Source organism: Anopheles maculipalpis, chromosome 3RL (genome assembly GCF_943734695.1).
Source record: "Anopheles maculipalpis chromosome 3RL, idAnoMacuDA_375_x, whole genome shotgun sequence".
NCBI classification, from domain to species: domain Eukaryota; kingdom Metazoa; phylum Arthropoda; class Insecta; order Diptera; family Culicidae; genus Anopheles; species Anopheles maculipalpis.
The window spans coordinates 75682196-75695013 of NC_064872.1; the positions used below are offsets into that span (position 1 = coordinate 75682196).

General features: G+C 44.3%; 3 protein-coding genes across 3 annotated transcripts in view; 1 reads left to right on the forward strand and 2 right to left on the reverse strand.

Annotated features, from left to right (window-relative positions):
* Positions 1 to 1402: 1402 nt before the first annotated feature.
* On the reverse strand, positions 1403 to 6277 carry LOC126562746 (thioredoxin-like protein 1). Its single transcript, XM_050219322.1, has 4 exons — positions 6011 to 6277; positions 5830 to 5940; positions 5232 to 5758; positions 1403 to 1414 (listed from the first exon to the last, which is right to left on the reverse strand). Exons 1-3 carry the CDS (start codon positions 6260 to 6262, stop codon positions 5261 to 5263), a joined length of 861 nt encoding a protein of 286 aa, XP_050075279.1. The 5' UTR covers positions 6263 to 6277; the 3' UTR covers positions 1403 to 1414; positions 5232 to 5260.
* Positions 6278 to 6665: 388 nt separating this feature from the next.
* The window catches only part of LOC126562922 (non-structural maintenance of chromosomes element 1 homolog), a 260347-nt gene continuing 254194 nt past the window's right edge, over positions 6666 to 12818 (forward strand). The window contains exons 1-3 of the mRNA XM_050219523.1: positions 6666 to 6771; positions 6847 to 7334; positions 7406 to 7518. Coding sequence (XP_050075480.1) covers positions 6666 to 6771; positions 6847 to 7334; positions 7406 to 7518 — 707 coding nt within the window. The remainder of the gene's footprint in view (positions 6772 to 6846; positions 7335 to 7405; positions 7519 to 12818) is intronic.
* On the reverse strand, positions 8538 to 10185 carry LOC126562038 (bifunctional coenzyme A synthase). The gene is made up of 2 exons (XM_050218450.1): positions 9436 to 10185; positions 8538 to 9380 (listed from the first exon to the last, which is right to left on the reverse strand). Exons 1-2 carry the CDS (start codon positions 10159 to 10161, stop codon positions 8538 to 8540), a joined length of 1569 nt encoding a protein of 522 aa, XP_050074407.1. The 5' UTR covers positions 10162 to 10185.

Genomic DNA, 12818 nt, shown 5'->3' on the forward strand with positions numbered 1-12818 from the left:
CACGCTAACACTGTTTGTCCACTTGAATCTTGTATTGTATTTCCCTTTTTCGTTGTTTCTTACCGTTTCTCATTTCATTTCCTCACCTTTTCCCGATTTATTAATATTAAGTGGCAATCCTATTTGGCGTGCCCACTTGTGACAGCTGAAGCAGAAAAAGCCTTTTAACGGGGCCGGGTGAATCGTGCACGAATTTAATTAAACATGTTACTTTGAAAGCGCGCGCGCGAGCAATGCCCCGGCGAGTCGGACCGGAGACCAATAAATCAGTTAGCAGGTTAGCAGATGAATCTTGCTCGGCGCGCTTGAGACGAAAGAGAATCGTTCCTCGCATCACACTGTCCGCACGGAAAAGGGCAACAAAGGCAACCCGGCACACCGTGCAGTATGGCAGAAATCGAGCAAAGTGATGATGGCGTTGATTATTAATTGAAAGCATCGCGTTTGTTGTACGGTTCGATTTCGTATGCCTGAGCGCACGGCAAAGGTTTCTAAGCGTGTGTACGAAATGAAATTATGTGTCTTCAGCGTCGATGGTAAGGCGTACAATGGATTGAATTTATTCAACGATATGTAGGAAGTAAGGAAATTGAGCCCATTTTTTGATAGATACGTGTGTAGGAAGGAGGTTTTTTTTGGCACAATTTAATTTTCCTGTTCTTAGCTTGGTATTTAAATGTAATAATATTTCATTTTATATTTGTCTTTGGCTTTGTCAGTATAATTTTGAAACTTCATTAAAGGGTGGATTGTGCTTCAGGTGGGTTAGCACATTCGTTCTCCGCAGTCTCTCTGCATGGCTCGGTGGCAGAGTTTGTGGGATGGCGATTGACTCCAACCCGATCCGATCCGACTAGGATCCCTTGGATGACGGAACAACTATCAGCGAAACTCCCGAGCACATACGGGTACATACACAGGTACCGGGTAACCCGGGAATCCAAATTGTATCCAAACCAATGATGGTTGTTACAAGTCGGTGAATTAGTTTTGAGCAATACGGCCAGGCCGTCGCTCATGAAATAGCAAGAAAGTCGAATTAAAAATGTTTCATCGACCCAAAACTCTGCAACTGTAGGGACATCAGATAAGCCAGAAAATCTCTCTCCATTCACAAATGATTGACAATAGGGGACGTTTTTATCTTAATATTTGATATTGTTTTACTAGGAAGTATCTTTGCTAGAAATTTCACATCCCGCTAGTCGGGATAATGAATTTTCCTGGTTCTGGCAGCAGCAAGATATCTGAAAAGTTAGATAATTTGAACATAGCCGGAAATAGGTTCAGAATACTGAGATAACTCGTGAGAGAAATTATTTGATAAATGCGTGATCGGAAGCCGAATCTATACATAAAAGAACGTAAGGGTAACACCCGATCGCGTGACGCATCAAAACCAACCGAAACCGAACTTCGTTAACGTCGTCGTAGCTTATCAACAGCGAGCTAAGAAAGAAAGGAGAGAAAGAAGAGAGGAGAGAGGATCTAGAAAGAGAGAACGCACGAAGACGAGCACGGAGGAAAGATAAGGAAATGGTGAAGTCAAACAGATATGAAAAAGAGTTAAACCAACAATCATTCGCACCATCAGAAGATATCCTTGATGTAATCGCAACGAGTGGACGAGGACGTAGACGGTGCATGGGTGTATAAAGATTATTGGATGAGAGTGAGGAAGGAGTATCAATGGCACTAAGGAGAAGGGAGGCAATACGGAACATGTGTGCGACAAGATTCCAAGGGCTTCAGACCCAACAAGTGACAGCGTCTGGACGGCAACGCTGAGCCCGAAGTGCCAAATACAATGCGCATGACAAAGCAAGTGAAAGTCCTCTGAATCCGTTCCACCATTGCTGTAGCTCCCTAGAGCTCCCACGCTAGAGGGAGATCACATGATTGAGGCATATACCAAGGATGAACAGTCAAATGTATTGAACTACCTAAGACGCAACTGGGCGGAGGGTGGAGGGATCGTGTTGGAGTATTCGCAAAAAAGGTGTGGGCAGCCCTAAGACGCATCCAACGGCATGCTTTTTGTTTCGATCGGACCAAAAATTAAGTTATCGTTGATTTTCCAAGGGAATGCTTGGGTTTTTCTGCAATAACTTGGCAGGGGGTGGAGGGATCGGGTTGGGGTGTTCGGCAAAAAGATGCGCAGCTTCAATACGCATCTAACGGCATGCCGCGCTTCCCGATCGGACTAGGAAAAAGCGAGTGATAGCCGATTTTCCATGGGAATGCTGCTGGAAGAACCCTCCCCCCCACCACCTACCGTTATGGAAAATCCCCCTTAGTTCCCTTTTTTATTTAAAACCATGTTTTTAGGTGTTTTTAAAAGATTTTTCGAGAAAGAAATTAAAATGAGCCTAAAAAACTTAAAATTGAAAGACAAACTTAAAATTAATCGGAAAAAATATTTGTCGCGACGGAAAGAAATAATTTTCGGACCACTTTTAAAATTTCCATTTGCTACCTCCTCGAATTCATGCTCTCCTGTTACTCCTGGTCGAATTTTGCCGCATAAAAATTTCCAGATTTTTGCCACAAAAATCCGACCAGAAGCGACTGGTAGTAACAGGAGAGCATGAATTCCAGAGGTAGCTCGGGCCGGCCAAAAAATTCCAAAATCAGTTTTAAAAGTGGTCCGAAAATTATTTCTTTCCGTCACGACAAATATTTTTCCAATTGATTTTAATTTGGTCTTTCAATTTTAAGTTTTTCAAGCTCATTTTTATTTCTTTCTTGAAATATGTTTTAAAAACACCTCCGAAATTTGGTTTTCAATATTAAAGGGAACTAAGGGGAATTTTCTATAACGGTAGGGGGGGGAGGGGGGGATTTTGCCAGCAGCATTCCCGTGGAAAATCGGCGATAACTCGCTCATTCCTGATCCGATACTGGCGTCCAGCATACCGTTGGATGCGGCTTAAGGCCGCGCATCTTTTTGCCAAACACCCCAACCCGATCCCTCCACCCCCCGCCCAGTTATTGCGGAAAACAACAGCATAACTCGCTCATTCCTGGTCCGATCGGGATGCTCGGCATACTGTTGGATGCGCATTGAGGCCGCGCATCTTTTTGCCCAACACCCCAACCCGATCCCTCCCCTCCCCGCCAAGTTATTGCGGAAAATAAGAACATTCCCGTGCCTGTTCAGTCATTTCTGATCTGATCGGGACGCTCGGCATACATTTGGATGCGTCTTGAGGCCGCGCATCCTTTTGCCCAACACCCCAACCCGATCCCTCCCTTCCCCGCCCAGTTATTGTGGAACATAAGAGCATTCCCACGGAAAATCGGCGATAATTCGGTAATTTCTGGTCCGATCGATGTTGGATGCTTATTGAGGCTGCGCATCTTTTTGCCGAACACCCCAACCCGATTCCTCTACAACAACAGCATTCCCGTGGAAAATCGGCGATAACTCGCTCAGTTTTTGGCCTTCTATTGCAGAATACCTCAACACAATTCCTCCCTTGCTCGCCCAGTAATTGCAGAAATAATCCTCTTCAAAAAAAACGCGACAAAGTGATTAACCAAATCTTAGTATTAACGGTTTTACTCTTATCACTATCAAAAAAGAAAAAAAAGGAAAAATTTGAATTCAAGTAACGCATGAACATGCCAGTGTAGAAAGTAAAATTTTGGCGAAAAAACATCGATTTTTGCTCAGTTGGTTGCTTTGCGCATTGCATACTTCGCGGCGCACAAAAAGCTAGGAAATTATAGCTTGCTAAAACTTTCGATACCTGTGAAGCGGGTTGCATATTGATAGGCGGACAAATTCACACTATAAAAGCTTTTGAAATATTTCAAAGAAATTGGAAACTTTAATTTAAATTTAAAAATTTTCCAGCTACCTCCTTGAAAGCATGCTTTCCTGTCGCTACTAGTCGCTCCTGGTCGGATTTTTGTGCCAAAAAATATCGGATTTCAATGCGGCCAAATTTGACCACGAGTAACAGGAGAGCATGCATTCGAAAGGGTAGCAAATGGAAGTTTTGAAAGTGGTCAGAAAATTATTTTCTTTCCGTCATGACAAATATTTTTCCGCCCAGTTTAAGAGTGTTTTCCGAATTTTGTGATATTCATCTTCAATTTTATTTCTTTCTTTAAATATCTTTTGAAAAGTCCTACACAACGTGTTTTGCAATATTTAAAGGAACTAAGGGGAAACTTTTGGAAAATTCCGCCAGCAGATTTCCCTTGGAAAATCGACGATTACTCGGTCATTCCTGGTGCGATCCTGGCGTCCCGCATACCGTTGGATGCGTCTTAAGGCTACGCATCTTATTGCCCAACCCCTCAACCCGATGCCACCAACCACCGCCCAGTTATTGCGGAAAACAACAGCATTCCCATGGAAAATCGACGATAACTCGCTCAATTCTGGTCCGATCGAAAAGAAAAGCATACCGTTGAATGAATCTTAGGGCTGCTCACCTTTCTTGAGAATATTCCAACACGATCCCTCAAACAGATATGGAGAAGAATTAAACCAACAATTATTCTCACCATCAGAACATATCCTTGATGTAATTGCAACGAGGACCCAATTTGGGTTAAAATTAGTACAACTATGATTATAGACGAGTAAGTATAAGAGAAGCAATAGTCGGAATTGCTCATCGTGACGCTTTCCATATTGTCATTTCTTTTTCTATTACCGGATCACTTGCAAAATTCACACAATGACGAATTTATACATCGTGCGTTTGTGCGATTTTTTCCAAATCACCAGGACGAAGAAACGATTTGAAAACCCATGGCAACAGACAAGAAATGCTGGCACCTATTACACCTGTACAACTGGCCAAAGGTGCCATACTTTTTAACCATTTCGTTGAAGAAAATGTATTGTAATCAAGGAGAATGTTGAACATTGCCATCTTAAGGTATTTGCAATACGAACGGGACGTCAACGGAATAAAAAGGTTTTAGTTTTTCTGATATCGGAGTTTGCATGCATCCCAGGAGTTTGCGGGCACACCGGAGTTTGCGGGTGCAAAGGTAGGTTCTATCGGCCCTTGACTAGTTTCCTATAAAAAGAGCAATGGAAACGAGATGTGTTATTAGATTTTTTTTATTAAATCATACTTCCGATTCATGAGAAAAAGAATTGCAAAACAGGGTCAGTCGACATTGCGGGCCGATGATCGATACCATCAATAACACTCGTGTACCTTCGGGGCAGGATTTGTCGAGGATCTCCGAAACCGATCACACACCGCATTTCATTGCGATTTTTTCCATCTGCTCAATGACTTTCACCCTTCTTGCCGGCTACACGCTGAAAATCGTCCATCTTCGTCGTCGCTATCGGTTGCCCGATGAAGGCCAGATGGTCAATGATTGTCGTCTCGCCACCGGACTGATTATCCTTCACGAACAGCTGAATGTTTTGCACGTTTTGGAACTTGACAAATCGCAGCTTGATCGGATTGCCCGTTTCCAGATCTTTCGGCTCGACCTCCAGATCCTGCACCGAAACGTACGAGTCGGCCATATCGAAGTCGAGCGTGCGTGGCTGGTTAATGAACAGCTTAATGTGCTTAGGGCCGTGCGTTGGTGGTGCTTTGATTTTCAGCGAGTGCAGCTTCACCACCTGGTTGAAGGTAATCGATATGATGAGCTGCTCGTCACAGTCGGACGCAAGGTGGCCCCCGGTCGCGGTCAGCGCATTCGTCCACGGATGATCGTCCGCTTCGTTTAAGCATTCGCACTGGTTCTTCTGGATGAACGTGTTCAGATCAAGCTGGAAGGTACGAATGGGAATAGTGTAAAGCACTGTGTGGGGGTCTATGCAGCGCAAAACAATGCACCTACCATTCCCTGACCATAGTCCTCTCCGGATTCATCTGCACTGGCCGCATAATGTTTCTGTATCTTTGCCTCTAGCCCATTGATGTCTGCTCCCTGTAGTCGGTCAATTTTGGTCTACAATGAGCGTGCAACGTTTGCGTGTGTTAATACATCTGGCCATAAGGCGGATGGTTCGCCTGCTTACCCTGGCACGGTAGAAGATGAATGTTGGCATCGCGGATACTCCCTGGGTTGCTGCCGTATCGGCACATTTGTCTACATCTACCTTAAGGAACACGGCTTTCGGATACTTGCCCGGCAGTTGCTCAAACAGTGGCGCAATATTGCGGCACGGACCGCACCAGGTCGCTGTGAAATCGACAACCACAAGCTTACCACCAGCGGCCGACAGTTCCGCCTGGAAATGTCCTTCGTCGTTAATGGCCTTTACCGCCATGCTGTGGCAAATGCAACCGGTTCTGGCACTGAATCAGTCGTAACAAGCGTAAAGTGGACTAGTTTTCCACTTATTTACGAATGGATATTTATCTAACGAAACCCGGTGAACCTTATTTTTTCTACGGCAACAAAGCACGAAGACGATGACGATGATTTTTTGATATTTTGCTTGCTCTTTAGCTTTGACAGCTTGCGTGCCGTAAATGACAATTGCTGTTGACATTTCAGACCGATGCTGTCAATTGGCTGGCAGTTGAGCTTTGTTGTTGATTTGCAGTTTCAAAAGAGCGGCATAATCCGGCTTCGGTGGTTTGCTAGGGAATAAACTGAGTAAAAGTGCGTTAATTTCTTGTTTCCTACGTGTAGCTGTGTGGTAATTTTTCTAGTAAGTCCTCAAGGCGATGGCATACACTAATGTGCACCGGGCATTTTTGCAATCTTGCTCAAACCATGGCACAGTTAATAAGCAGAACGCACTCGACATTCTGACGAGCATTTACACTCGATGTAAGCAGCTAACGGTTCGTTTGGATGAGTCTTCCAAGCTTAATATTTCTGATATATCTTTTTTTTTTATTCTAGACGGCAACAGCGACACCATCCCGACCGATGACGATGTCGTCGATGTGGTGGCGAAAATCAATGAAGCCATCTATCCATTCGATCAAAGGATAGCATACTTGCACTTCGATCCGCTGGACAATGATTTCTACGTGTTTGTAAATCTGCAAGAGTCTCCGATAGATCTGCAACAAAATGTTTACACACCACAGGAACTTCACTACTTCCGAGTACTGTTGCGTGAGCTGACGCACAGCGATGACCATACATTGACGACGATTGCGTGTCTTAATCTTACGAACGATACGCCGGGTGAAACAGTAAAACCCTTGCCAAAGACACGGGCCGAACAGTTGCTCAATGAGTGGGAGGAATTGGGTTACTTTGTTCTGCTGCAAGAAAAGTTTCATTTCGGACCGAAATCGGTGGTGGAGTTTGAGAAGTATCTCAGCAAAAACTATAGTGATATCATGACGCGCTGCCTCCTGTGCAATGTGACAATATTCTATGTAAGTTTCAATACGCTCAAATAACTTTCCGGTTCATATTTACTTACATTTTCTTTGCCTTCCGTTTACAGGGTGTCCGTTGTGCTTCATGTACGCAGATACTACACAAGGACTGTTTGAAGAAGTACCTCCGGCAACTTACGTCCTGTCCATCATGCGAGGAACTGTGGAGTGTGCCATTATCGTAAACGTAAATTTAACTGTTTCTATATTTGGTCCTAATCTTAAACTTCCGTCAACAAATGTTACGAAAAAACTATTCCCACCATAGCATTTATCTTTAACCCGATTGTCAATGCGCCCAAGGCAGCCCTGGGAAAGTTTTGCACTTTAATTCATCAATATCTTTTGATAGGAAAGTCGTACACGCTTGAAATTTAAAGAATGCCTAGAAAAACTTGTTTTTCGCTTTTTCACCTGCTTGAATTATCTACAACTGGAGTACTAAGCCTTTCGATTGAACTATTTCGAACCAGAAAAAAAACTATTTGAATAATCATCATTATAATCAATAATCATAAAAAGTAATATTCACCTGATTTTGTCAAAAAAGTAAAATACGTTTGATGATGTATCTTAACAACATAATTTGTTTATTACATTGAGATAACCCTAATTACTGCAGGTTCTACAAAGCGAAGTGGGTTTGACCGGGTCCAAAACTCCCGGAAAATTCCGCCAGCAGCATTTCCTTGGAAAATCGGCGATAACTCGCTAATGTTTGGTCCGATCAAGGCGTGCAGCATAACCGTTGAATGCGTCTTTGAGCCGCGCATCTTTTTGTGGAACAACTTAAACCAATCTCTCGATTTCTCTGCAGTTTTTCTGTAATCTTATCAATGTTCAACGATCATTAAATTAGTAAGAGTAAGGAAAGTTAGCTAAAAATCCGATTTTTGCCACTCATTTGAAGCCATGTGGCTTCAAATGAGTGGCAAAAATCTTAGATCTGGGCCGCCACTGCGCTTTGCAAACAAAAAATAAAAAGAAGAAGAATTATAAAAATTCCACAATTTTCTTATAAATTTCATGCACATACATCGAGTAGCTTTACGACTCGGAAAATTGAAAACTCGCATACAAAATGTATGGGGCCTACACGGGTAGGCGGTCGCAGAACGTGTATTTTTTTGTCGAAGACACTACTGCAAAAGGTGTGCGCTGTCGATATTTAAAAATGACATCAGTTTAGTAGATAAAAAATCAAAGTTTCAGCTTCAAGTCCTGCTTAATAATAGCCCACGCTTTTTCCGCCTGTTGCTGCGAATACTCATAGCTCCACATGGTACAGAAAACAATATCCGAATGCTGTACCATCTCTTGATTGGACGTCGGTTGCGCATCGACACGCCGTACTGCATCCGGTTCATCGAGCTGATTGCGCTCCATCAACCTTCGAATGGCTTCCTCCCGCGGTACGATACATGACCACACCTCATGGCAGTTATTGTGCCAACCGGCCCGGAGCATTACTGCTGCCTCCATCACAATCACCTCCTTTCCGTGCTGCTCGTGCAGCGTACGGATTAACTCATTCGCACGCTTGGCAATCGCTTTCCACATAATTCCATTTAACTGCTCCAGTTTCAGCGGATTGGCGAACACAATTGCACCCAAGGCTTTTCGATTGATCGTCCCATCCGGGTTTAATATTTCCCGCCCGAATGTGGCGACCACCTGTTGGTAACATTCCTCTTCCGGTTCGTACAACTGATGGGCTAGCTTATCACAATCTATGATGCCTGCACCAAAGTCTTGAAAGCGTTCAAGCATTTTGCTCTTTCCCGAAGCGATTCCACCGATCAGGCCGATAATGTAAGGTTTCGCCGGAATGTGTGCCGGAGCGGGCTTTCGAGGTCGTAACCGTGTGCCGAGCAGATCCATCCGTTGGTTGCTGGAACTGATTTTATCCTCCTTGTCTTCGACGGTGCTTTCGTCGTCGAGTAGCTCGATGGTGTGAACTTCTAGCTGATTGAGTCCATTCTGTGCCCGTAATTCGTTCACCTTTGCGCCTCCTCGTGCCGTTTCCGTACTGACCACAATAAGCTGTAAGAAGGAAAAGTTGTTTAAGCTGTTTCACAATGCATCTAGAATTGCTTACATCCATGTTCGGATCGGTAGCGGTTGGTCCAAAAGGATCAAGTATCGGAACGACTTCGTAGCGTAGGAATGGATCAATCGCTTCCAGGAACTCCCTCACATGCTCTATCCGTTGTGCGGCGGGCATTATGAGTTCGTACAATTTTTTGCTCTTGATCATATCACCGTCCGTAACACCGACGACGAGACGTTCCGTCGCAAGCAGAACCGCCTGTGTAAGTAGCACCTTGTGACCGGCATGAATCCGATCGAACGTGCCACCCAGCACCACATTGCGATAGGTTCGGAACGTGCTATCTGTACCAGCTGCTGGTAACGAAGGTGGCTCCACACCGAGCGTATCTAGTTCCACCACCTTCGCTCCCTGATACCGTTCGACGAGACATTTTTCTACACCTGAACCGGAAGAACTTAATGCATAATCGTAGAACAAATAATCCACCGTGGTTGGTCGTTTTCGGTTAACGAATGATTCGAAGCTGCCACCGCCTGGTCTTAGCGATCCGGTCACTATGCGAAGATCCACCTCGGAACCCAGCCAGATGACCGACGATTGGTACACACTAGCGACGAACCGGCCTAGTGCCTGGGGGCAACTTACGTTGGCGGCTACTTGTGGATGAAACTGTAGGTATAGTGTGTTCAGTGCGTAAGGTCGTGTAGCGGAAAGGGTTTTGGCTATGTTGGCCAAATGGACTGCCGTCAGCAGACCGGTTCTGGACGGCATTTTAACCCGTGCGCTCGGTGAGCCGTTTTTAGCCGTGAACGAAATTACACTCCTTATCAATTTTTTCACACAGATAAGAATAATTTGACAAAAATATTGCAATGATTTTGCTTCTTTTGTTGTGACAGGTATCAATCAAAGGTTGGAGTAGTAGAGCATGGTAGTTCTTTCTTTGGTCGCTTGGAGGACGCTACGGAAGATATTCAAAAAAACCGTTAAATACATTCTGGTTTAAAGTTTCGAAATTCTGGACGACTTTTTCTAGAGAAAAAATTTTTTACCTTCTGACTATTCGAGGCGATATGGCGTATAATGTTTTTTTTATTTAAAAATGCATAGCAAAGAAAAGAATAAGCTTCTTGAGAAATATTCAAAGACTCTGATGAAAGTAAAAGACAACATATCACATCCTTTACTTCTTCTTTAGTATTAAGACCGCGATATGTTTTGGACTGTCATTACTAATTTGCTTGGCTTGGTCAAACTCGTAGCTTGGTAGTCAGTCTTGTGTGTGGGGAGACGAACCGGAAGGCACTCGATATACGATCCTGTCGTGTGAAGAGCTGACACTGCTACTGCACCAAAATAGGATGTCCAAACTGAATAACAAAAATGGTCAGCAGTCTTTGGAAAGAAATCATCTTACGTACACCATTTACCAACACTTCAGACAACAACGTAAGTAGCTAAATCGAAAAACATTGTGCAGGCAAATCGTACCTTTAACGATTCTAGACGAAGACTCTAGAAACACATGGAAAATTTGGTAGTCCTCTGGAGGTACGACTATGATGACGTAGGATGCAAATGCACTCGCCATTTTCGAGCGGCGGGTGCTAAGGACAATATTTGGCGGTAGTCAAAGTCGGAAGGATGCGATGGTAGGGGCACGTGATGAGTATGCCGGACTTATGCCCCACCGGAATGTGCTTGTCAGCGATCGCTTCGGCACGTAGCGTCAAAGAGCAAAACGAGCTAAGAAGGAGTCAACCGCTCGGGAATCCGATGCAGCCATGGATCGAGGACTGCAGCCCTAGACCAAGTTACTTGGAAACGGATTAGAGATCTGGTCAAGTCATCTACACGTGTTCAACTGTGAGCAGGCCAAGAAAAAGATTTAGAAAGTAAGACAGATCTATAATTCACAACGATTTTAAAGAGACATTTCTTTAAGCAACCATATGCTATAATCAGTCCAATATAAGGTCTCAATCCCATACTAACTCCCTCAATCGAAAGTTCCAACCTTCACCATCATCGGCTCTATTGGCAATCGAAAGGGCGTTCTCATCAGTTATATCCCTCGGGGTATGACCATTACATCCCCTATTGCAATCACGATGACGAATGCAAAATGCGGGAAAGCTTCACCTTCCACACCCACACCTCACTCCCGATTGCCAACCATCGGCATAAAACTGTTGCTGCAAATATAGGGTGGCCCACTCGCCAGACCACAGCCCGGTTATGTCATCACGATACTATCTTTCGCACACACTGTGATTGCTTTACCTTCTGAATTTCCCTTTCATTTGATCTTCTGCCTCGATCCGGCGGGATTTGATCTTTGCTCTGCTCCGTCGTTGTTGTCGCTCCTCATGTTTCAAAGCGCACTAATCAAACGATCGCAAACGTTGGCCGCCAACAGTCGGCAACATGCAAAGTTCTCTTTGGCGTACCTTTCACGCCTTCTTCCCCCCTTTTTCTTCATTTCTGCCATGTTTTTTTTTTTATGATGTGAACTTCTTGTCCCCTTTTTCTTTCGCTGTTCACGGTTCGGTGAGTTTGATCATTGCACTCACGTGCTTGGGACGGTTTGTGGCGTTACTGTGGCGGGATGCGTTTGACGCATCGCTTTCGTCGTGTGCTGGAGATGGAGGGTTGTGACGTGATGTCTTTAAGAAAGATGACCTCTAACCTTAGGTGGAGTATGTTGGGCAATAGACAACACACACACACGCACATGAACTACGTCGATCAGATGATTGCGATCATGAGATCTGTGGCATTTGAGATGGACAACTCTCAAGTCGGCGGCATTATGGACACATTGAACTTTCAAATGGACAGGAAAGTTGGGCGAAACAGGAACAGGAACCATGATCATGACCGCCGGGAAGAATAAAATGCAGGGAAACACAAACGCAAATTTGATTCTTTTTTTTTACAGACGTGTGTAAATGAACTAGTCAAAATTATGTACAAAAGTATTACAGCTTCGCAGTAGGTAGTGGTGTAAGAGAATTACAAAAAAAAAAAAAAATCAAAGGGACGCCATGCTTTATCCCCAATGCTTCCAGTACGTCTGATGTGGTTCTCGTTTGGTGGCTTTGCCTTCCGTTTGGATGTTGCCTTTCCCTTTCGTTTGCTGTTTTCAATGTGTTTGTGTGTGTGTTTGTATGTGTTTGTGTGTTTTCGTAAGTGTGTTTCTATGCTCCTTCGAACCTCGTTTTCGCTCTTCCCGTCGGGAAGGCCGCTGATCTACCGCTCGGTCGTGTGATCTTGGCGCTACTACGTGTGTAGCTGCATGAGTATGTGCACAGGTCACAGCGAAAACGCCTTCAAAAAATCTCGTCCTATTGCTAAATCCTTGCACGTATCGGTGCCGGTTCCTGCTTCCTGCCCATCCTTTCTCTCTTTCTCTCTCGGTCTACTAC

What these genes read in the sequence shown, in the direction of transcription:
- LOC126562746 (XM_050219322.1), bottom strand. Translation starts at nt 6,262, where the DNA reads ATGGCGGTAAAGGCCATTAACGACGAAGGACATTTCCAGGCGGAACTG. An exon ending in TCATCTTCTACCGTGCCAGG is followed by an intron (nt 5,941 to 6,010) that starts GTAAGCAGGCGA and finishes CGCTCATTGTAG; the next exon opens with ACCAAAATTGACCGACTACA. An exon ending in AGGACTATGGTCAGGGAATG is followed by an intron (nt 5,759 to 5,829) that starts GTAGGTGCATTG and finishes CGTACCTTCCAG; the next exon opens with CTTGATCTGAACACGTTCAT.
- LOC126562038 (XM_050218450.1), bottom strand. Translation starts at nt 10,161, where the DNA reads ATGCCGTCCAGAACCGGTCTGCTGACGGCAGTCCATTTGGCCAACATA. An exon ending in CTACCGATCCGAACATGGAT is followed by an intron (nt 9,381 to 9,435) that starts GTAAGCAATTCT and finishes TCCTTCTTACAG; the next exon opens with CTTATTGTGGTCAGTACGGA.